Consider the following 25861-nt stretch of genomic DNA (forward strand, 5'->3'; position numbering starts at 1 on the left):
TCAGCTACTCAGATCAGCTTCCTCAGTGTGGGCTTACACTGATGTTTGTTCCTGCTGACGGACAAAGGGGGGGGAGGAAAGTGGCCACCAGGAGCTCAAAAAAAGCCATTGGGGCCTCATTGAAATGGGGGCCAATTAGATACAGTGCACACAGGTGCAGTTCTCATCCATTCTGTTGCCTGGTGAGGCATAGCCATTTAGAAAGATCCTGGGACACTTTCCTTTCAACTGAAAGGGAGCTCTGGAATGAGAGGGCATAAGGTGAAGGTAAAAGGAGATGGACTCAGAAGTAATCTAAGGAAATATTTTTTTATGGAAAGGGTGTTGGATGCATGGAACGATCTCCCAGTGGAGGTGGCAGAGACAGGGACTGTGTCTGAATTCAAGACAGTATGGGACAGGCATTTGGAGAAGGAAGAGATAGTGGATGATATGGATGGGCAGACTGAATAATTCATTTGGCCTTTATCTGCTGTCATTTTTCTATGTTTCTGTTAAGTACTGAGAATGCACTCTAATAAGAGCCATAATCGTGGGGAGGAATGAGAAAGTATCTGCCTGAACATGTGTAGATTACTGATGATAGAAGCAACAAATGTGCAGTCAGAACTTGGATATATGGCTGTACATATTGCTGCATCAGACAATTTTAGTGCTAATTCTTTAAAACCATGCAGCTAGATTATGTGCATTTGGTTGATCATGTGTGTGCATGGATAACTGCTTTGTAAAATAGGTGTGTTGGCACCTACCTTAAGCTCACTGCAACTGTCATGACACTGAGCAGGGTTGCTGGCTTATGGAACGTGAATTTTGGCCAAGATGAGGTCATGTTCCTAGACAGGGAGATAAGGCACTACAATGTGCTGTAATGGAGTTGCTGTGGCAAGGTTCAGCGCAAACTATTATTAGCATTTGTATAGCGCTACCAGACGCATGCAGCGCTGAACACCTGACATAAAGAGAGACAGTCCCTGCTCAAAAGAGCTTACAATCTAAATAATACAGATAGACGAGACAGTTACGGGTGAGGGAAGTATAGGTGAGAAGGAAGGAAGGGACAAGGGGGAGGGCAATTGAGTAGTGGCTAGGAGCTAAAAGCAATAGTGAAAAGGTGGGTTTTCAGCATAGATTTGAAAACAGGTAGAGATGAAGCTAGACGTATAGGTCCAGGAAGTCTATTCCAACTATAAGATCTTTGCGAAAACCTCAATGCCATTTTCCATCAAAACTGCGATGTCAAGAACTTAAAAAAAACCCAATAGAGCCACCTGTGTGCCAGAGCCCACAAAAAGGAGGCTGCTCGACATTGTGAGGGCCCTGACAGCTATGACAGCTGTATAGCCCTCGCTCCACTAGAAAAGGATATAATGGCCACCTGTGACCAGGCCAGTATTGCAGGAGTCAGTGAGCGTGACACGGCACACAGGAGAGTGGGTGAGTTATGGCATTTACTACATTCCACAGTGCACATTTGCAACAGGGTAGTGCTCACCCTATATGTTTTCCTGTCTGCACCACCCATCCATCCCCTGCATGTCCTCACATGTTCTTTAACATCTGGAAATGAAGACCTTCATCTAAAGTAGGAAATTGCAGTTGGTCTCAGCATGGCATGCCTCCCTCACTGTGGGCCTATATGTATTGGTAACACCAAAATGATTTGCACACTAGAATCATATGATTCCCCCCTCCTATCCTACTACCCTTCCCTCCGTCTAAGTGGGCTTTCCTAAAGTGCAAAGATGTGAAGAAGGCATAGTAAGATTTATAGTTATTCTGTTGGTTCTACTGAGAGGCATACTGTTTAGACTTTGCAAAGGACCATTATTGTACTTACATGGTGACACAGTGTAGCCTTTGACTCTGTCTGATGCTAAGCCTCATGAACAGGCAGATATTGTGCTAAGGCTTCTGCTTTCCAAAAGCAATACCATAAATGACAACATTACAGCTATTGTTTATGATCTTCTGTTGAAAATCCACTCGGGCCATTCCTTGGCCAGCAGACCTTTACTGTGTCAGAGCTCGGACCTTAGAAATATCCCACTTATTTTTATCTTGTAGAGGCTGTAGGGACGCATCTCACTGGAGAGTATGGCAGCAGGGTCAAGGAGGCCGATCCTGCCTGTTCTCAAGAGTCCAGCAGGTAGCAGCCACCACTGTTGCCTGTCACCATTGAGGACTGAAGGCTGGAGGTAGCAGCAATTGGAGACCCAGCAGATTTCCTTCAGAGGAAGATTGCAATGAAGTGGCAGGTGATGGCATCAAAGCTGTTCTGGAAGAGCCTGAGGAGGTGCAAGAGATATCACCAGAGGAGGTGGAGGATGTGCAGGGGAGACATTAGAGGTCAACCTAGAACATGAGAAGGAGGTTATGGTAGAGGATACATCAACAACTTCCATCAGCAGCTCTGAGCAGGAAGAGGACATATCAGTACTTGTAAGTGACATCTGGCAGCAACACTCCCTGCTCATGGCAGAGGTCTTTAGTCTTGCAGGGTTTTTCAGGATCTGAGAGCTATAATATAAGATGGCCTGTGTAACATCAACGCAAATCTTGGAACCATCACTATGTAGATCTGGACCCTGGCCTTCCTGCTCCCCCAGCTGTTGTTGCACCCATCAACACTAGGGCCCCCCCTCATCATCCACCTTTGCCCCAGCATGCTCCCTCCCCCAAGAGCATGGCCCTAGTGGAGTGAGATACCAATGCTTGGTCTTCTGCATCTTCTATGGGGAGGCCAGGTATGATTCTGGAGCAGGTCAAGGTGACAGGTTTCTCCAGGGCAGCCGTCATCATCCCAGACAGCATACATCAGCAGGTGCCTCTCCCAATGTGTGGTCAATGCAAAAGGAGAAAATAGAGCATGGGAGGGTTATCACAGGTTCTCACAGGGCACAGTGAGGGTGGTTATCATGGTGGCACAGTACATCACCTGTTCATATAATCACACATATGTTTGAATTAAAAAAATGATACTAGAGATACTGTGGGCATACTGAGACACGGTGGGGTGGGGTGGGGAGGGGGGGGCAAGATCAGTATTGTATATTGGGTCCTGTTTAATAAAGGTTCATTTACACAAAAGGTATGTGTCTAAATGAGTTTATTTCTTGCAGCCACTACCCGCTGGTATACCTGTAGGGGGTGTCAGATTCTGATGTTGCTCAACTTTCTCCTCCTCATCTCTGTCTGTGTCTGGCAGCAGTAGTCCCTCTGGGTCTGGAATCTTGTGAGTAAGGACTAAGTTGTGGAGCACGCAGCAGGCTGAGATGTTATCGCAGACTTTAGCTGGGGTGCAGAATAATTCCCTCCTGACTGGTCCAGACACTTGAATCGTGGCTTCAAGATGCCAAATGTCCTTTCTATCACGGTTCTGGAGGGGGTGGGGGGATTAATTGCACAACATACTATTGCTTGGATTTAGGGCCTGTGATTGCAAGCTTATGGAAGCAACCTTGATGTACGGAGCCCAGTCAAGGACAATCATTTCAGTAACAGGGCTAAGTAAATTGGAAGGGGGTATAAAATACAAGAAAACAGCTATGGTTCTGACAGAGTTGGGAACTCTCAGGAGCAGAAGGACATTGTTAGGCAAAAAAAGAAAAAATATTCTTAGCACTGAAAAGCCCACAGCCAGAATATGATTTTGTATTAATGCAATTTCACTGTCCTCTTTTTTAGTGTTTCCGCAGCAGCAGAATGGGCTGTCCCACAGTCATCAAGGCTGAAGTACAGGCAACTCTTTAATAGCCATGACAAAACCATGAGTGGACATTTAACAGGTATTTATGTATACTTGTAAAGGTCAGGTCTTACTAAGAAAATCAATTTTTGTTTTGCGACAAATCTGCTTAGTTCATTGTCCCTTTGATCTAAGCTCTCTTTGCCTACTTGTACACTCACTTGTGATCTCATGTTTAACTCTCTCTACCAGGGTCGTCCTCATTACGAATTCCATTGTTTGCAACTAATTCAGAGTACAGCAGTTAAATTAATCCACAGCGCCAAGAAGTTTGATAGTGTAACCCCACTCCTTCAATATTAACACTGGCTTCCCATATATTATTGAATCAGTTTCAAAATTCCTATCATCATCTTTCAGGTTTCTCAGTCCAGTGTACCCCAATTTCTCAGCAGGTCTATTATTCCTTATTTACTGGCTTATTCCTCATGCTGTACCCAACAGAACCTTCTTGCTGTGCCTTCCCATCTTCACATTTGTTCACACTCTGCTCATACCCCATGTTTTGCAGTTGTGGCCCCCTCCCTATGGAATACTATACCTACTGAACTGCACTTAGAGATGTCTTTTTTTGAAATTCAAGGTTATACTCAAGGCTTACTTCTTCTCCAAGGCTTTCTCTTCCATAACCTACCTGAACATCATTTCCTATCCTCTCTCCCATGACCCTTGACAGCAGAGCTCTACCATAGTCCATGTGTGTTCTTTCTCATTCCCTCACCTCTGTGTATTTTAGCACAATTTTATTTTATGTTTAATTTTCTCTTGCTTAATATAGTTTAATTTATATAAATACTGTTGTTAATTAGGCCACTCCTTGTCTCCTCTTCCTTTCTCTCTTATTCTATTTCCAATATATTTTTGCATTGTAACCCGCTTATCTAATTTTAATTTGTGGTATAGTAAATAAATGTGAAATGTGCAAAGAAATCTGACCTCTCACTGCATATGCTTTCCCTCCAGTTTATACAAATATTCCTTTAAATGAATATTATAGGGTCAGCTTGGTGGCAAGCACTGGATACTACCATATGATTTACCTGTGTTACGGTCTCAGGCTCTAAACACACCGTCTCGGACTCAGGAACAATGTGAGCCCTTGTGCTGCTGTCGACGAGCAGCAGCAGCAGGCAAAACCCTCCAACCAGGACTATACTAACCAAGCGGAGATAAGGAGGGCAAAAAAGGACTTTGAGAAGAAATTAGCGTTGGAAGCAAAAATACATAGTAAAAACTTTTTTAGATACATTAAAAGCAGGAAACCGGCCAAAGAGTCGGTTGGGCCGCTGGACATAAATGGTGTTAAAGGGGCGATCAAGGAGGACAAAGCCGTAGCGGAGAAATTAAATGAATTCTTTGCTTCGGTCTTCACCGAGGAGGATTTGGGGGGGACACCGGTGCCGGAAAGAATATTTGAAGCGGGGGAGTCGGAGAAACTAAACAAATTCTCTGTAACCTTGGAGGATGTAATGGGTCAGTTCAGCAAGCTGAAGAGTAGTAAATCACCGGGACCTGATGGTATTCATCCCAGAGTATTAATAGAACTAAAAAATGAACTTGCGGAGCTACTGTTAGAAATATGCAATCTGTCCCTAAAATCGAGTGTAGTACCGGAAGACTGGAGGGTAGCCAATGTTACTCCGATTTTTAAGAAAGGTTCCAGAGGAGATCCGGGAAATTATAGACCGGTGAGTCTGACGTCGGTGCCGGGCAAGATGGTGGAGGCTATTATTAAGAATAAAATTGCAGAGCATATACAAAAACATGGACTGATGAGACAAAGTCAGCACGGATTTAGTGAAGGGAAGTCTTGCCTCACCAATCTAATGCATTTTTTTGAGGGGGTAAGCAAACACGTGGACAATGGGGAGCCGGTTGATATTGTATATCTGGATTTTCAGAAGGCGTTTGACAAAGTGCCGCACGAAAGACTCCTGAAGAAATTGCAGAGTCATGGAATCGGAGGTAGGGTATTATTATGGATTAAGAACTGGTTGAAAGATAGGAAGCAGAGAGTAGGATTGCGTGGCCAGTATTCTCAGTGGAGGAGGGTAGTTAGTGGGGTCCCGCAGGGGTCTGTGCTGGGTCCGTTGCTTTTTAATGTATTTATAAATGACCTAGAGATGGGAATAACTAGTGAGGTAATTAAATTCGCCGATGACACAAAATTATTCAGGGTCGTCAAGTCGCAGGAGGAATGTGAACGATTACAGGAGGACCTTGCGAGACTGGGAGAATGGGCGTGCAAGTGGCAGATGAAGTTCAATGTTGACAAGTGCAAAGTGATGCATGTGGGTAAGAGGAACCCGAATTATAGCTACGTCTTGCAAGGTTCCGCGTTAGGAGTTACGGATCAAGAAAGGGATCTGGGTGTCGTCGTCGATGATACGCTGAAACCTTCTGCTCAGTGTGCTGCTGCGGCTAGGAAAGCGAATAGAATGTTGGGTGTTATTAAGAAGGGTATGGAGTCCAGGTGTGCGGATGTTATAATGCCGTTGTATCGCTCCATGGTGCGACCGCACCTGGAGTATTGTGTTCAGTACTGGTCTCCGTATCTCAAAAAAGATATAGTAGAATTGGAAAAGGTACAGCGAAGGGCGACGAAAATGATAGTGGGGATGGGACGACTTTCCTATGAAGAGAGGCTGAGAAGGCTAGGGCTTTTCAGCTTGGAGAAGAGACGGCTGAGGGGAGATATGATAGAAGTGTATAAAATAATGAGTGGAATGGATCGGGTGGATGTGAAGCGACTGTTCACGCTATCCAAAAATACTAGGACTAGAGGGCATGAGTTGAAGCTACAGTGTGGTAAATTTAAAACGAATCGGAGAAAATTTTTCTTCACCCAACGTGTAATTAGACTCTGGAATTCATTGCCGGAGAACGTGGTACGGGCGGTTAGCTTGACGGAGTTTAAAAAGGGGTTAGATAGATTCCTAAAGGACAAGTCCATAGACCGCTATTAAATGGACTGGAAAAATTCCGCATTTTTAGGTATAACTTGTCTGGAATGTTTTTACGTTTGAGGAGCGTGCCAGGTGCCCTTGACCTGGATTGGCCACTGTCGGTGACAGGATGCTGGGCTAGATGGACCTTTGGTCTTTCCCAGTATGGCACTACTTATGTACTTATGTACTTATGCAATAAGCACAAAGACAGAAACAGACCAGAAGTGCACAGAGCACACAGGCTGCATTAAGATACAAACCAGGACTGGACTGGACTAGCAGGACTGGAGCAGACTAGAAGTGCAATAAGCACACAGAGAACTAAGACACAAACCAGGACTGGACTAGGCAGGAACACCGAAATAGAACTAAGTAAAGCCAGAAGAGAGGACACTCAATCGGGCCACGAGGCCGACCTGGAACCGATGCACACAGAACCTCTCATGCAGGCAGCAAGGCTGAACGAGAACCCAAACACAACAGCAGAAGGAAGAGAGAACTAGGCAGAGCATTAGACGAGGTAGGTTAGGCAGAGCACAGGGCAAGACAGACTAGGCTGAGCTCTAGGCAGGGCAGGCTAGGCTGAGCTCTAGGCAAGGCATACTAGGCAGAGCTCTAGGCAAGACCAAGACAGAAATGCTAACACTAGCACACAGACAAGCTAAAGAACTAAGGCAGAAGTGCTAACCTAGCACAAAGACAGTGAACTCAGGCACTAGTGCTAATCCTAGCACACAGGCAAACAGAAAAACTAAAGCAGAAGTGCTAACTGTAGCACACAGACAAACAGAAGAACTAAAGTTGAAATGTCACACAGGCACGCTAACTAGGAAACAGGGCAGACTTGCGAAACAAGCACACCAACTGGGAAACAGGGCAGAAGTGCTAACAAGCACACCGACAAACCTGGAGACCTTTGGCATTGCAAAGGCCCTGAATGAATGTCCACCATTTCCTCATAAAGGCCCTCACTAATGATGTCACAACTTCAGGACTGAGGCAGGAAACACACTGAACACCAAAGTGAGGCTTGGAGCATAGAGTAAGTGGAAGCACTACAGGAAAGAGGCTTGAAACACACTGGAAGTAGAAACACTACAGGCAAGAAGCAGCAATGCAAGGGGACAGAACAGACTGAAGTCAGCTCAGAAGCTGACCATCGGGAAATAGGGTGAGTCAAAAAGAGATCACGACCACAGTCATGACAATCTGGATTTGATTTCCAGGTCAGGGCTCTGTATCTTGAGTAGGTCAGGTCTGGGGATGTTGTAAAGGCTGTCTTTTCGGATCCTGAGGGAGGGCATCTCTGTCATTGTTCAACAAGACACCTAGTAGCCAGACAAAAGACCCACATTAGCTGAGTTCCAGAGTGAAGTGAAGCTTATCACAGAGACTGTTGCTGCAGTGGCTGAACTGAATTGGGAGGAAGATCTAAAATAAGGGAAGTATACTAGATAGTTACAAATGAAGTCTTATTGAACCAGAGTCTAGTTCCAGTTTGGACTGAAAACCTGAAATGAGCAAGAAAGTTCTAGGCTAGAAGATACAAAGCTTTGGGTAGCATCTAAAATGAATCACTTTGTTTTGTTAGATCCTCAGATGTCCTGATCCATTTTAAGTTCTTTCTGAATCATGCCTTCATTTGTGGCTGAATTGCTTTTTTTTTTTTTTCCCCCCAGGGAATTGATGGTATAAGGCTGCCTTTCAGGGAGATTGTGTACAAGGAGTTGTGTTGTATGGTGGACATAAGCAGCCCTTCTGTTCACTAATTACTGGATCTGTGTTCTTGCTCCCTGTGTCTAACATTCATATATGTTACCTTTGGCACTCTGCAGTGCATCATGACAGTTGGAGGTTCATAGACACTACTCTTCAAATTTCACTTTTTATGAAATATGTCACCAGAAAGTGACCAACATTCAAAAAGCTCTAAGACTTCCTTTTCTATAGTCTGCAATTTGAGCTGTATTTCCAAGTATCTCTCTGTGCTAATTTGCCTCTAGAGCTCCTTATGATCTACGTTGGTCCTCTCTCAGCAATACCTGTTCTTTAGCAGGATGTTATTGGCTTAATTTTTTGAACAAGAATTCATGGAGCAGTCTCATGAGGTGAAAAGAAGTCTCGTTGGATTATAACTGGTGTGAGAGGCCTTAAATTTAAGGATAAGGAAGACTTTCACTGATTAAGAACAACCCATATGTACCATAAACCAGCATTTATTGTAGTTTGTAGGGAGTATTAATCTTTTGTTATCTGCATTGAGATATTAAAGATATAGTAGAATATCAAACATGAAATAAAAAAAACTCATGCCAGCTGAAAGCCATCTGTCAAGCTTGAGACACAAGGATAGAATATGGCTTGAGAAATGAACTGAGGGAAAGTAGTTCCTAGAGTGCTAAATGACCATTACACATACAGCAATACATCAGAGATGGATAGTTTCACTGCACTGTTTACACTTAATAACATGAGCACACAAAGCATAAAGGGGAGAATTCAATAAATGCGCTCAAAACTAGATGCTGGAAAAGATTGTTGCTAAGTTCTATTCTATAGGGTGCACACCCTTTATAAATTAGCATTTAGCGCTGATTTCTGCACCCGAGTCTGGGTGCAAGACATATGCCTCCTGAAACCTGGTGTAAATTGGAATGCCCCTAACCCCCCAAGGCCATGACCCCTTTTGGGTTGTATGCTATTGGAATTAAGTGCCCAGCATTATAGAGTAGCATGCAGCAATCTTAATTGGTGCCGGTTCATATCAATAATTGGTTGTTATAGTTTATTTAAAATTTGATATACTGCCAAAGCAACAAAAAATTGGTTGAAGTGGTTAACAATAATTAAAGCAGTAAAATAAAGTAAAATATTAAAAGAAAAAAGGGAACACCATTAATGATAGGAAGAGCGCATTCAAACAATAAGAAAACACAAACTTCAAAGAAGAGACCATAGAGAACCAAAACATCATGACAGCAGAACCCAGGACTGGAATCAGGCCATAATCTTCAAGGTGGGAGGGGGGGGGGGTTAAGACCATAAGCTAATTGGAAGAAGTGAGTTTTCAAAAGGTTTTTAAATTGGGAGAAGGAAGATTCAGCTCTTATTGTGGATAGGCAGTAGTTCCAAACTTTGGGTGTAAGGAAGAAAAAAGCAGAGGACCATGTGGATTCACAATGGGCTGCACGGGGTGAGGGAAGGATCAAATGGTGTGTGTCCAAGGACTTATGTGAATGACTGGGGGTGTAAGGGATAACCAGAGTGGAGAGATATGAAGGTGAACCGAGGTGTAAGGATTTATATGTAAGACAAAGGATTTTGAAGATAGGACGATGCTGGATAGAAAGCCAATGAAGTTTAATCATGAGTGGGGTAACACGATCGTATCTATGAGCTCCAGAGAATCTTGTTGCAGAGTTCTGAAGTGTCTGTAATCTTCTTGATAAGGATTTGGATAAACTGCAGTAGATCACATTGCAGTAACCTATGCATGAAATTAGAAAAGCTTGGATCAAAATTCGCAAAAGGTTTTCATCTGTGAAGCCTTTAATAGATCTTAATCGTCTGAGGGTGAAGAAGCCAATTTTTAAACAATTGAGAAACTTGAAGGGCAAAATTAGATCTGAGTCAAAAATAATGCCAAGGTAACAAAAAGATGATAGTCGGAATGGGCCTGTGGAATAAAATGGAGTAACAGAAGGCATGGGATGGAAACCTGTAATTCAAGATGTTATGGTTTTGGCTGGGTTCAGCACAAGTGTACGGTTATCTAGCCAGTTTGTTAGCACATCCAAACAGGTTTGTAAAGAAGTGAGATGTGGAGAGCTATGAGAGGTAGGAAAAATTAGTAGAATGTCATCTGCATAGAAGAAACACTTGATGTTATGGTCCTGTATAAGAGTGGCTAACGGGCTGAGATAGATATTAAAGAGCAGAGGAGACATTTTAGAACCCTGAGGAACACCACAATCCAATGAATGTTGAGGGGAAGAAGAAACAGAAGTCACACTGAAAGAACATTGGTGATGCAGGAAGTAAACCAGTCTAACATAGTACCCGAGAAACCAATTTCATGGAGACGAGAGAGCAAAATTGAGTGACAACCATATCAAAGGCAGCAGAGAAATCTAAGGATACAATCAGAGTGATTTTGCATCCAGTTATTGATGGTAACATCTCATTAGCCAATTAAGTTGCGTGCATATCTCAGAAGCACGCCCAAATCTGGGCACTATATATAGAATCTGGGGAGAAATGATCAGCTTTCAGTTCTGTGATCATAGGGCCTATCAAGCATCTCAGTATCTGTCAACAGGTTACACCCATTCCTGAACAACCAATCGAATGATTTTTACAGACTCCCTAGGGGAAAATTTAGGCAGGGAACGACATGTTTCAAACAGTTGCCTGACAAATATTTTAGTAGTATAAATTGGTGCTGCCTCAGAGGTAATCTACATACTTCAAAAGTAAAATCTCATATAGTGATGTTAGTTTATGATGTAACATAATGTGGGTTTTCTCCTGGTCAGTGTCAGCAAGGAATGTGCATTTAAATTGTTTAACCTTGTTCTCAAGTCTCTTTGGAATGTAATACAATTTTATTTTTAAATGTTTTTGTGTTTAATTTTTAGGTCCACAAGCAAGAACAATTCTAATGCAGTCAAGTTTACCCCAAGCTCAGCTGGCAACGATATGGTAACAATAACCTTTTTTTTCCCATTTTAGGCACTTTTTGCTCAAGCAATAATGCCTGATTGGGAGGGTCAGTCTGTCCTTTTCTGTCTGTTTGTCCACCTGGCCATATGCATGCATAGATTTGTTTGTTCATGTGCAAACTAATTTATTTGTAAAGATAAAGGCAGGAGGAGCTTGGAGCAGAAGTTATCAGAATGGGTAGGGTTTCCACCAAAGATGAGTAGGGCAATGATGAGAAATTCAGTACCAAGCAGACCTAACCCCTATGACACAAAATAAAGAACCCTAGCAGTGGTAGAACTTTCAGTATGCTGACAGGGACTCAAACCCTTTCAGTAATAGAACAGAAGAAAAGCTGCAGCCATGACAAAGATCTTTGTAGCCTGATGGTTGTAAGAAGATTGAAGGTGGGTGGGAGGGAGAGAGTGTAAGAGTAGGGAGAGGGGAGGGGAAAGAGTACTGGAGGAGGGAAATGGAAGGGATGGGCAAGAGTGTGTGAAGAGGAGTTGGAGGAGAGGGGTGAGAAGAATGAAGGGAGAAGAAGTTGGGTGGAGCAGAAGAAAGTGCTTGGATATGGGAGATTGAGGAAGTGAGTGCAGAAGATGGGGAGGAGGGAGAATGAACGCCAGAAATACATATCAACACGTACCATACAGCTCACACCCACACACTCCTGCCATCCTGCTGAGACACAAATGTTCATGTCTCTTCGTACCAAATCCCCCACACAGACATGCCTGAGTTTGCAAACGGAGGAAGGGGAAATGCAAGGACATAAAAAAAGAACAACAAAAAACACCACAGAGTGCAAAAAGCAAACAAACTCAATAGCAATGACAAGAAAAAAGAGAATCTTTTAGATATCAAGCATATATGAACTAGACATGGGCCATGTTTTGGCACTGCTGCTTACATCAGAAATCCAGTCCTTCTAGGAAGGTTGAAACGCAATAAAATAAACAAACATATTATAATGCACCATTGTGTCTTTCTTACAGAAGGTTAGATGACTTTTCATTTGTGTAACTCAAAATGTATTTTTGTTTCATATGGGGGATGTAAAAGTATGACCCAAAATTCTTACCTCTTCTATATTTAACTTGCCTCATTTCTGATCCTGGCTTTGTTTCCTGCTTTTTGTGTGGCCAAGGCAAAGTTGCCTTATCTCCTTGCACTTTGGTACACTTGACTCTAGTAAGGTAGAATGAGAATTGTGTGAGGCTACACTATTACAGGAGTGGGCAAGTAGAAAGCATGCCTCTGGGGCTGGGATAGTGCAGAAGTGGTCTGGCAGAGCAGTGGGGTTGAGGTTGGGAAAATACAGAAGTGGTCAGGTAGGGACAGCATTGATGGGGGGGGGGGGGTAACAGAGACAGTACAGGAGTGGTCAGGTAGGGAACTGTGTGAGACTGGTACAATGCAGGAGTTGTCTGTCAGAGAAGTTGGAGCCCTGTTGAGTAGCAATTTCTGTTTCACATATCTGCTAGAATAGACTTGCAAAATTTGGAACACCACTGGGAAGGGATTATTAAAAGCTAGGGAATAGATATATTTTTTTTTTCTAAGAAAACCTCATAGTGCTGCATTATAGTACTCTGTACCTGCAATGTGCATTTCAGTATAGCTGGCTTCCGAGTTGATACTAGAGAACTAATTTTAATACATCTGTTTTCTGTAGTCAGATATTTTCTAGCATTGTGGAACTCTGCCTCTTTCCATAGACAGTACCGCTGAGCAGCACTGTGCACTTTTTTTTTTTTGTTACATTTGTACCCCGCGCTTTCCTACTCATGGCAGGCTCAATGCGGCTTACATATTGTATACAGGTACTTATTTGTACCTGGGGCAATGGAGGGTTAAGTGACTTGCCCAGAGTCACAAGGAGCTGCCTGTGCCTGAAGTGGGAATCGAACTCAGTTCCTCAGTTCCCCAGGAGCAGAGTCTACCACCCTAACCACTAGGCCACTCCTCCACTCCTCCACTTTCCAGATCTAGTTGGTGAACAGGCAATAGACAAAGGCAAAGTCTAGCTGGCATTGGTCTAGCTCTTAGATATTTCAATGATAACAATAACATAGCCTTTTGAACCACAGAGATATGAATGATGTGTTCAGCGCTTACACTAGTAAATATGCCTCTAAAGGGGCCAGGAGAGTTGCATAATGCTGTATTAGAGGGAGTGGGGAAATTGTTCTGTACCCTTCTATGAAACAGAAATCATATTTTACTTTATGGTCTGCATTTAAAAAAATGCTTTGTTATAATAAATCCCAAGTTACTGAAAATTTGATTTCTTTACTCTGCAACAGGAATCTCTCAGACATAGATCAAGATGGGAAACTCACAGCTGAAGAATTTATTCTAGCTATGCACTTAATTGATGTAGCTATGTCTGGCCAGTCTTTGCCTCCTGTCTTGCCTTCCGAGTACATCCCACCTTCCTTTAGGTAAGATGGTTTAACCTAAGAAAATGCAAAATCATGAACCCTACTCTGCCAAAGACCTTTTCTGCATTGAATACCAAAAAATAGCCAGGGAGATCATTTGTTCAACAGATTAACATATCAAATTGAGCACTCTCCTGACATTATCCACTGTGTTCTTCCCACTGATGCAGTGTTTTTGATTCATGTCCACTAGGTCACTATTACTGAATCCAGGCATTTGCTAAAAGTTTTGTCAATATTGTATCCATGTTCATCAGAGAACAAAGTCTATAAATCCACACAGGGGAGTCCTTCCTGGCCTTAGGGAAATGATGCCATTAGCTTGTTGAAATAATGAGAAGACCCACTCCCTCCACAGCTCCATTAATTTTAGAAGGGGGATAGATCCTCCTAGGAATTTCTTATAAAATTCCACTGAAAATCCATCTTGTCCTAGTGATTTTCCTTCTGGGAGGTTTAACACCTATATATTAACTTCTGATCTAAAATAGGTTCATCAAGCCTAGGTCTTTGGGTTCAACGATTTAGGTCTAACGGGGCTAAATATTCAGTGACAAAAAAAACAGAAGAATAACCCTCCACAGGAAACTCATAGTCCACAACAAACAGCAGAGGTGACCAAGAAAAGGAAGTTCCACACCAAGGGTGCTGCAAAGTTTATTAAATCTTCAAAAGACTCAACATGAATTTTGATTGTTCTTCAGACTCCTGATGCAGGCCTTTGTGGCTGAATCACGATTCGTGTCAAGTGTTTGAAGATTTAATAAACTTTGCAGCACCCTTGGTGTGGAACTTCCTTTTTCTTGGTCACCTCTACTGTTTGTTTTGGACTAAATATTCAGTGTTCATCTGCTCTGATTTGCATTCTTTTGTATACAGGTTTTTGTAATATTCTAGTAATCTGGTAGCTATGTCTGTATGCCCTATTAATCCCCCTTTTTTAAAATTGAGCTATAGTGGCTTTCTCAGGTCTTTTTTTTTTTTTATCTGAGCTGATATGCCAGTAGTTATTTATTTTTTCTCAACTGTAACATACCATCGTTGGCCTCCATTTTTTTCTTTTGGTATCACATTTATTCTTATTACAGCTGTAGTTTTTTTTTCCCTCTGTTTTCACTTGTGCTGTCACTTCCAAATTTTTAACTCCATTCCCAGGAAAATCATTTTCCATATTTTTTACTTTTACGGCATAGGAAACAATGAGGGGCATAATCGAACGCGAACGCCTATCTCCATGGGCGTCTATGTCCGAAAATGGGTACGTGAAGAGGCGGGACAGACCGTATTTTCGAAAAATGGACGTTTTTCAGCTGGGCGTTTGTTTTTTTTTTTAGCGATAATGGAAACTAAAAATGCCCAGCTCAAAAACGTCCTAATCCGAGCCATTTGGTCGTGGGAGGGGCCACGATTCGTAGTACACTCGCCCCCCTGACATGCCAGGACACCAACTGGGCACCCTAGAGGTCAGTGCGGTGGACTTCAGACAACGCTTCCACATGCATAGCTCCCTTACCATGGGTGCTGAGCACCCAACCCCCCTCCTCCAAAACCCACTACCACAAATGTACAAACTACCATAGCTCTTAGGGGTGAAGGGGGCACCTACATGTGGGTATAGTGGGTTTTGGAGGCCTCCCATTTACCAGCACAAGTGTTACAGGTAGGGGGGGGATGGGCCTGGGTCCACCTGGCTGAAGTGCACTGTGGTACCCACTAAAAGTGCTCCAGGGACCTGCATACACGCAGGCCTCTAGGACTTGTTGCTGCTATATAACTGTCACGTATGCTCCGCAGGTAACTGGGTTTGTGAGCCCTTGGGCCACTGCCGAGGAGTGGCAGCGGCAGGAGAATCACCCAGACACAGGACAAGGCAGACCGGAACTGGAATACAGTGGATCAGAGCAAGGCTTCACCTACACTTAGCCACCCTTCACCCAGAGTTAAGCTCTGGGCTGCAGGCGGCCAGCAGGACTTACCAGACAGGACAGGAAGGCCGGACTGCAGGACACAGCAGCAGGCAGACAGACAGCAGGAAACACTAGAAACACGCTGGGTTTCAGGGAAACAGCAGGCAAACGAATAGTCCAGTAACAATCCGGGTCTAGGCAGGCGGCAGGCAGAAGAAAAGTCCAGTAGCCAAGCAGAGTCAAAGTCACAAAAGAGTAAAAGCACAAGAGCACTGCAACAACTCACACCAAAGGAACACCTCTGAAGAACACTGTTGCAAGGCAACTAGGAACCTTCCCAGGTGGTTAATAAAGGCAGCCCACAAGGGAGTTCACCAGGTACGGGTACTGCTTAGTTCCAAAAAACTCCCAAAACAATCTGGCTGGCTGGAAGATCCGGACCGGACCAGCATATCTTCTGGCACATGGGAAACGGTAAACCATCAATTCACCGCATTTCCCAGGTCTAACCACCGGGGACCGCGGTGACTGTGAGCCAGGAACCTGGGCACAACCGTGACAATAACATTGGCACACCAGTTGACACCTGAAGACTAATCTCTCCGAAAACGTCCTTTATTGGAATAAGCACACTTACTCACAGTTAACTGCAGATCAGAGGTTGTGCCCCACTGGCAATGAGTCTCCCTGGTACTGAGATGAGCAGTAGGTGCAAGCTGGCAGAATGGTGTACAATGCCCTCTTTCAGCCACATTCAAGGTAAGAACTAAGTTCTGTAACGTGGCTAACATGTGAAAGGGATCTAAAACTGGCTTACAAAAATGGCCACTACCTCATGGACTACCGGAAACAAAACAGGGCACACTCTGACCCAGTAAGCAGGGGGAAAAGCACCATGGGAGTAGAGCCTACCAACTACCAACATCGTGAGCATTTGCTACAAGCTAGTGGAATCACGGAGCTCAATACCCTACACCCACCACAATGCATTGCTGATGTGACTCTGCAGTGCGCATAACAGAAAAGGTGTCACAGTCACCCGAGAGCCACATCAGAATCAGGGAAAGGCTGTCACAGGATAGAACACATTCTGCTGTCATGGAGGTGGGTATGGCATTTGAGGCTGGCATATAGGCTGGAAAAAAAGTTTTTAAAGTGGGGTTTTTTTGGTGGGAGGGGGTTAATGACCACTGGGGGAATCCGGTGAGGTCATCCCTGATTCCCTCCAGTGGTCATCTGGTCAGTTGGGGCACTTTTTTGGGACCTGTTCGTGAAAAAAAAAGGGTCCAAAAAAAGTGACCCAAATCGCGGTAAAAAAAGTCTTTTTTTTTTTTTTTTCCGATTATCAGCTAAAGACCCCATCTCTCCTCGGGCGATAACCACGCCCCAGTTCTGCCTTCACCACACCTCCAACACGCCCCCGTCAACTTTACCCGTTTCCGCGATGGATTGCAGTTGGAAAACGCCCAAAAATCGGCTTTCGATTATACCTATTTGGGCGCCCCACGGGAGAAAGACGCCATCTCCCGATTGTGGTCGCAATATAGGCGTTTTTCCTCTTCGATTATAAGCAGGATATGTCCCTAATCATCACGTTCAGAGCACCCAAACTGAGCTTGGATCCACTCAAGCAGTTGTTCTGCTCCAGATATCCTTTTATGTCTGTTTGAATGTATTAGTAGAAGCCCTGTTCCTGCAGAAGTAGATGAATTGATTTTTCAGGCACTAACACTTCATGGAAGATACCAATCTGCAACTGTTTAAGAGCATGATCTGACCAAATGATTTGCTTAGTTTGAGGATCATTATTCTTGGAGCTGGCCCAGGATTGACCAGGAAATAGTCCAGCCAAGAATAAGAGTTGTTTACCTATGGAGTAGCATGTATAGTTCACACCCCCCCCCCTCCCCCCCCATCCATGCCTTTGTCTCCATATACCAATCAGCTCAATTCAGAAATTCATTCTTTTGAATTGTTTAAACCCTGCCTTTCCTCCCACCCCCATGCGATCCAACTGTTTTCTTCATCAACAGTTTAAGTTCCCTCTAAGTATTAATGTGTATTCATAAAATTGAAGGCCTGGGTGCAAGTAGCATGGAAACTATGGACTTTTGGGGATCCTGCCAGGAACTTGTGATCTGGATCGGCTCGATGGTTTGACCCAGTATAGCAATTCTATGTTCTTATAATTGTAAAAAATGTCAGAGAGAAAATTGTATTGCTCTTAGTTTGGGGCATAAACACTGACTGGTCAATATTCATCAGTGACGGTCAGTGTTTTGTATGAACTGCAGGCAGAATTAAACTTGGATATTCAATGCCAGGCCATGTCTGGGCACAAGCATTGAATATCAGGTCTGGCAGGCCGAAGAGTTTTGCTGCTAGAGCTTATGCAGATTCCAGCTGATATTCAGCCGCCAGAGCTTACGCAGGTTCCAGCTGATATTCAACCTCCTTCACAACTGAAAGGTTCTTTGTGCCATTAATTGCATAGAAACATAAAAGATGGGGGTCATGTGAATGCTTCCTAAGAGAGCAGCTACATCTCTCTTGGATCCTGCTCCTGTGAGCTATATAATCATTAGTGCCAACCAAGATTGCAGTAGAATAGTGCAGAGCTCGTGTCTGTGCAGACTGAGCATAACTGATCAATACACTGGTCAATCTTTAAGTCTCTGCTTAAAACCCACCTCTTCATTGCTGCGTTCGGCACCTAACTCTTACTGTCAGTAAATCCAGACTGCCCCAATTTGACCGTTCACTTGTCTACTAGATTGTAAGCTCTTTGAGCAGGGACAGTCCCTCTATGTAAATTGTACAGTGCTGCGTAACCCTAGTAGCGCTTTAGAAATGTTTAGTAGTAGTAGTAATACACACTTCAGACTTGGTGGAAAAAACAGTGAAGCAAATCCAGCAAAAGACAATGACCAGAGATGGCACCATCCCAGTCTCTGGCACAGTCCCTCAGCAGACGGTAGGGAGTGCAGCATTGCCCAGTATGGACATTCTCCTTGTTGTAATTAAAACTGGCCATGCCAGGAAATGGAGAGCATTGAGCTAGACCTATTCTCATTTTGTACATAGATGAACATAGAGTAGAACTGAGCAGGCTGAGCAGCACATATCCACCACAGATTATCTCCTTACCCTGAAGCGAGAATCAGAGGAGCATAGGAACTGTACTAGTTTGGATGACTTGGAGGCATATTTTCAAAGCACTTAGCCTTCCAAAGTTCCATAGAAACTTAGAGGTATAGAGATTTCTTTAAACTCAGTTCTTGGAAAATCTGTGAGGAGACCATAGCCAAGGAGCAGATCAGAGCAGCAACTGCAGAACAAATCTTATGTGACAAAAATTGATAAGGCACTGCTTCCTTTGCAAAAGAAGTATATAGCTGATAAATCCTGTAGAGATGGGTCCTCATCTATGGACAACATAAATGTTTTTATTATCTAGAATTCCTCTGACATGGAACGTTTTATTAAGTCAAGAGAATTGGAGAGATGTAATAGAGTAGAGGGTAGCTACTAATGTGTGACCGTATAACTGAATGCCTGCAGTTGATTGGGAATTAGCATCTTAAGTGGCTCTGAAATTAAATCAAGACATGGCAAGGATGCCTCATAATCTGGCTGGCTATTCAATGTCTTCCTGGTCCAGTTTACATATCGTTTTTGGCCAAGTTTTGGTTTACAAAGTTGAATTCTCTGCGCAGTGGACACAGGGATAGAGTTGTATGGTAAATGAAGTATGGCATGCCTGGTTGTTTGAAATGAAGTGATGAGTGACTGGATGTGGTGTGGGTGCAGGTGTAGTGTGGGTAATAGGTGTGGGAAGCTGTATAGGATGGTATACATCACAGTGGATATTGTCTGGTATTACACAGATTGGGTAGTGTGAGACCATGGATGAGATGGCTGCCTCTGTAGGGCTCAACTTTAACATAAGGGGGTTACAACTTTGCATGAAAAGAATAGCCATACTGGGTCAGACTGATGGTCCATCTAGTCCAGTATTCTGCTTCCAATCCAGGTCACAGGTACCTGGCAGAATCACAAATAGTAGCAAGATTCCAATGCTATCAATCCCAGGGCAAACAGTGGCTTCCCATGTTTGTCTCAATAGCAGACTATGGACTTTTCCTCCAGAAACTTGTCCAAAACTATTTTTTTAAACCCAGCTATACTAACCGCTGTAACCACATCCTCAGGCAACGAGTTGTAGAGCTTAACTATTTGTTGAGAAAAAAAAATTTCTTTCTATTCGTTTTAAAAGTAGTAACCTTGTAACTTCATTGTCTCCTAGTCTTTATACTTTTTGAAGGAGTAAAACATTGATTCATTTTTACCCATTCTACCCTACTCAGGATTTTGTAGACTTCTTTCATATCTCACCCCCCACCCCCAGCTGTCTCTTTTCCAAGCTGAAGAGGCCTAACCTCTTTAGCCTTGAGAGGAATTAGCTGAAATTCAGGCTGAAATCCTTCTACTTCAAGAAACCCATTTAGAGAAGTCAGAAAAACAAATTAGAAGTGACATGGATTGGAGAGATTTTTCCCCGGGACAACTTAATATTCCCAGAGTGGCAATACTAATTAAGAAAAAAATTCTTGCACCATTGATAAAACAAGTGGAAAGACAAAGCAGAAAGAGCTTAATTTTCAGAAATGGAGGTTGGTCACCTCATTCTTTGTATAGTCAGGGGTCAGTATTCAAAGGCGTGTTGTTACAAAAGGAAACAAATATGAAGAGTAGATAGGTTTCTGTACTGAGGGTCCAAGATAAGCAAATTATTCACAAGGAAATAAAAGTACAGAGCCAGAGTCCATACACTGAGGAGATAACCACAGCTTCCTACAAGTAAAATAGTATTTCTTTCTTTTTGATATTAAAATCTGCTTTCAAGCTTAAAGACCCTTTTGTACACAGATCATGACAGCAGATAGACCATACTGCCTTTTCCAGTCTGTCCATCATTTATATGAATGTGGTAGGGGCCATCTCCAACTGCGGGCCTGGGAAGGGGGTACAGGAGGGGGTTTGAGGTCCACCAGACCACCAGGGATTTGTTCCTTGGTGGGTACATGGGGGATCGGAGTTCACTGTAATGATTTGGGGAGTCATCAGGGGGAGGTGGAGTTGGGAGGGTAAAATTTAGTGAGTCGCAAACAGTGACGGATGCACAAAGGGGATTGCATGCGAATGAGCTGCACAGATCCCCCTTTGTGCATCGGTCACGGGGGAAGGGGGTTTGAGGTCCACTGGACCACCAAGGATGAAATGTGCGGGGTAAGCGCTAGATAAGGAATTTTCTTCCTTATATGGTTCTTAGCCCCAGGTACAGGGCGGGGAATGGGGAGGGAGGAAATGAGGGGGTCACTAGACCATCAGGGCCATTGTTGCCTTGGGGGGGGTCAGGAGAGGGCGCAGGGGGGTCGTGGTCACTAAACCACCAGGACCATTCTTGCTTGCAGGGGTCGGGAGGGGTTGGGTCCACTGGACCATTGGGGATTGTTTGCGTGGGGGGGCTGAGAGAGGGTGTAAGGAGGGTTGAAGTCCACCGGACCACCAGGGATTTGTTACTTGGGGGGGGGGGGTCGAGGTTCACTGTAAAGACTTTGGGGGGTCAACGGGGAGAGGTGGGATTGTGAGGGGAAAGGTAGGGAGCACAAAGGCAACCTTTGCAGCTGCCTGTTTGTGTTTCCTTCCTCGTCTGACAGCTCCAGAGCAGCCGTAAAATTAGCTTGTTAGAGCTAGGTGCTCTGGCGCTGTGTATCACCCAGGATGCTCATTAGAATATCGTTATAATACATTTGCATGAGGTTCTCGGGGCTGCTAACAACACAGGTTAGAGCCACTGAAAACCCCTGTGTGCCTTACTCACTAAATAACGTTTGCTTTAGACTGACTAGAACCAGTGTAAAGCAAACATTCCCAGCAGGATAAGCTTTGTGCATGGGGGCCTGTGTGTTTTTCACCTTCCCTTGGTGAAAATGGATGTGAAGAAGAGTTAATCTTTCCAAGAATATCATGCATCAGAGTCATGACAACCCTAAGGCTCTCACAGTTTTCACAAGGAATAGGATCCTCATTCTTTTTAGACTTGCTTTGATTTGCAACAAACAGCTGGCCACCAGAAGTTTTCAGATGCCCGCATTTGCTGAACATGAGACAGTAACTTGCCTCCCAATCAAGCAGCACCTTTTGGTCTGTCAAGTATATGAGCTCAGAACAGTCCCACTTAGGGCTGTCTACTGCCAATGTCATTGATCTCCTTTAGTGTCTTGACTTCTCTCAACTTTTCCCACCGATTACCTTTATAATCCTGGGTTTGGCTGTGTCGGAATGATTGACTACTCTTTCCTGTCTTGCTTTGTAGTTCCTTTTTTCCATTTTCTAATGTTTTAATATTGTTAACATTGTAAACTGCCTAGATCTACCCGTTAAGGCAGTATAGTAAATGTTCTTTAAATAAATACAATAAATAAACAATTTTTATTTACCAGCTATATAGCAAAATACCAGTCATAAATTTACTTCAGAATATTTGTTGTGGATTCTGGAGCTATGAAAGGAAGTTGCAAGTAATTATGCCACCTGTTTTCGATCAATTGTTTTACACAGCAATAAATACTTCAGAAAAATTTCCCTCTCGCATTAAATGAATTAAACCTATTTTATGGTAACCAGGTTTCAGATTTGCACCTATTGCTTTGCCAGGCCCAGCTGATTGATAGCATTAGGTACAGCATGTTCCCTGTATGTGAGTGTGGAAGTCCTTTTTAATGAGTCTTCTGCTTTGCAGGCGAGTTCGTTCTGGCAGTGGCATCTCCAATGTAAGCTCAGGATCTGTAGACCAGAGGTTACCAGAGGAGCCTGCAGAAGAAGAGCAGCAACAGCAACAGCAGGACAAGAAATTACATGGTATATGAAAAGGGAATTTTTGTTTGTTTATCTTTCTGATAGAAAAATAATCATTGTAGAATGTCCCTTGACATTTGTAAAAATGATACTTCTGAGATGCCTGTGCTTAACTTCTGTTGCTCAGTTGACATGTTAAAGTTCATAATTATATGCTTGTTCGATACTTAAGGTTCAATATTTTTATTAATGACAAATCATAATAAAAGCACAATCAACTTTGCATATACACTCAGAAAATCACTGAGCAAAATCAACATGTATAAAAAGCAACAAGAGTGATAAATTGTGTCCTCAAACTTTTTAACAATCTCAATGCGCCCCCCCCCCCCCCCCGTTCCTGCCAACCTTCCCTTAGAGATCCACATATGCAACAAACAAAGATCAAAGCAAAGATGATGCTCTATTCCCAAATTAAGATAAAAAAAGCCTGCAACCCATCATAAACTCAATGTCACCCTCCCTAGACAGTACCACAACCAAACCAGTGGTGGAGGTGAACCCACTGAAGTTGTGCTAATCAACAAAGTATAAAAGACTTAGAATAGAAAACTTTGACATGGGGGCAACCGTGGGATGAATAGCAGTATACAAAAAAATGAAGCATACCACATAAACCAGTTCCACCTATCCCCCCCACAGTCCCCACCCAAAAAAGACTTCCACTTCTGTTATTGTGACGTTCCCAACCTCACCCCTACAAAGTCTGAGAAGCATATTTTCAAAACACTTAGCCTTCCAAAGTTCCATAGGTTTCTATGGAACTTTGGAAGGCTACATTCTTTGAAAATATGCCTCTGAGTGTCTTATAGTCTCCCAGAGCCAGTGGTGTGCTGGAGCAGGCTCTCACAGGCTCGCAAGAGCCGGTTGTTAAGTTTTTTAGAATTTTGGGAGCCGGTTGTTAAAGTAGGGCCCTCCATGGCTACTTTAACAACTGGCTCCCAAAATGTGGGCTTGGGCCCCCTGCTGAGTTCTCTTTTACTTTACTGGTGGGGATGCTGAGCTCTGCCAGCCAAGTAAATAGACTGCTGCTGCTCCCCGCTCTTTGTTTCCAGCTCTAAGCAGCAGGCTGGGACTTCTCGAGCATGTGAAAGAAGTTCCAACATGCTGCTCAGAGCAAGATGTTGGGAGTGGTGGCAGTCCATTTATTGGCTGCCAGCAAAGATATGCCTAGCGTGCCCGCACGAAGGGAGGGAGGAAAGAGAGGCAAGTTTTGCTCTCCACCCCCCCCCCCCCCCCCCCCCCCCCCCGGCCACCCCTGGCCCTTCCAACTGCAGAGCTGGCTACATCCAGAGAAAGAGCCTGTTGTTAAAAATTTACCAGCACACCCCTGCCCAGAGCCTTCCAAGTTTAGAAGGGCTGTAAACTTAATATCCTTACCCTTAACCGATAGCCCCCCCCCCCCCCCCCACCCAGATACCCTATCTAGTCCCACTAGACCTTCTCCAACCATCCATGAATGTAATTTGTTTAATAAGGAGCTACATCTTGATGGTGATAAAACTTGATGATAAGAATTCCAAATAATCAAAAACCACTCTGTTCGTTATGGGCACAGGAGGCATTGCAAGCCTCCCAAAGAGCCAAAACGTGCACCTGGTTTCTCCACCCCCAAACAAAGGGCCTTCCACAGAAACCCAAACAAGTAACACATATTTAAAGCCACCAACCTCAACTTTCTAAATAAGAGGAACTTCTGTTTTTCTGCCCATGGGCCCTATATCCACTGCCCCTAACAAGAAGGCATGTGGGGTCAAAGAAACCAGTAAGCGTAAGGCAGAGGCAAAAAAGGTGGTTAATTCCTTCCAGAAGGCCTGAACCTTCAGACATCCCCAAAAAGAATGAAAAAATGAATTTTCCTCTGCAGAGCATTGTGCATTAGGTACAAGCACTGTATGAAAAAGTTGCAACTGAGAAATGTAAGCCCTATGTAAGATTCTAAGTGTGTTTCCTGTAAGGCTGTGGTCACTACCATCTGTGGTGTCCTTTTCAAAACCAAAAGGAGATCCCAATCCTGCAGAGGGGTCCCAAGGTCCCGTTCCCATTGAGCACACAGCCATTCAAGATCCTTCCCCACCAGTCGGTCAAGAAGGGCCCTGTGAAGACCTGCTATAGATAGCTTTTCTTCAGAAGGGAAAAAAAATCTGTGCTGCTAAAGCTTCCCGGGGAAGACTAGAAATATAATGCTTTAACTGATAGTAAGCAAAGCGGTCTCCCCACCCTCTTGAATCCATAATTTTTCCTTCCTTGTCATCAATACCAGACCAGTGCAGACCAATGGGATGTAGCAAAGCAGTCACAGCAATAGGGCAGGACTAGAACAAAACAATGCTCCAAAGGAACCACAGAAAAAACATCCATGGCAAAAAGACAGCAAGTGGCATCCCAGAACGGGATCACCTCAAACCGAGATGTCCTGAAAAGGACAGGAACCCTCCCCCCCCCCCCCCCCCCCAAGGAGGATAATGCCAAACCATGGACTGGACCCTATCCGGCAGCCCAAGAGAGCTACTCCCTACCATCAAAGACAGAGAAAAACAAATGTGAGCCAAATATCCTCCAAAGAAGGGAACCGGACCTCCACCCAACGGTGTACACAGTTGGAACACTCAGGGGAACCCAGAAGCAAATCCCTTTTCCAAGACAGAAGAATAGGAAGGGAGCTAAGGCTCAACATCCATTTTCAGAGACTGAGCCCTGTCATGTGGGAAGTAGCCAACTCCAGCCCCACAGCTTGAGGCAGAAAGGTGGTCTAAAGACAGAAGGAACCCATGCTCCAAGACCAGAGAGAAGAGAGGAACACCCACTTCCAGGAACGAAGTAACCACCCTAACTCCAGAAGCAACCCTGAGTAAAACCGAAATCAAGGGATGCCATGCGTCCAGGAAAGAAGGTTCCCTAAGCTTGCAGAGAAAGCACCAAGTGGGTCAATGACAACCGCAGCAAGAAGCCACACATGACTCCCAGGGAAGGAGCTCAGCCTGCAAGAAAGGAGAGGAGCAGCTAGACTTAAACTCCTGTGACTGCATCAGACTCTAAACCATAGCCAAATCACACATACCCGCTATAGAGGGTGAGGCGCACCCCGAGAACTATCCCAACAAAGGATTTGACACCATCAGCAGAGAAGAATCAAAAACTCAACCTCCAGAGACCTGTGAGGGCCTGACATCCCATGGTGGAACAAGG

At 44.0% G+C, this 25861-nt stretch overlaps 1 protein-coding gene across 1 annotated transcript in view; it reads left to right on the forward strand.

Annotated features, from left to right (window-relative positions):
• The window catches only part of ITSN1 (intersectin 1), a 379821-nt gene that overhangs the window by 124689 nt on the left and 229271 nt on the right, over nt 1-25861 (forward strand). The window contains exons 9-12 of the mRNA XM_030202171.1: nt 3688-3788; nt 11334-11397; nt 13707-13844; nt 22557-22675. Of these exons, the coding sequence (XP_030058031.1) occupies nt 3688-3788; nt 11334-11397; nt 13707-13844; nt 22557-22675 (422 nt within the window). The remainder of the gene's footprint in view (nt 1-3687; nt 3789-11333; nt 11398-13706; nt 13845-22556; nt 22676-25861) is intronic.

This window comes from Microcaecilia unicolor, chromosome 4 (genome assembly GCF_901765095.1).
Source record: "Microcaecilia unicolor chromosome 4, aMicUni1.1, whole genome shotgun sequence".
In the NCBI taxonomy this organism is placed as follows: Eukaryota; Metazoa; Chordata; class Amphibia; order Gymnophiona; family Siphonopidae; genus Microcaecilia; species Microcaecilia unicolor.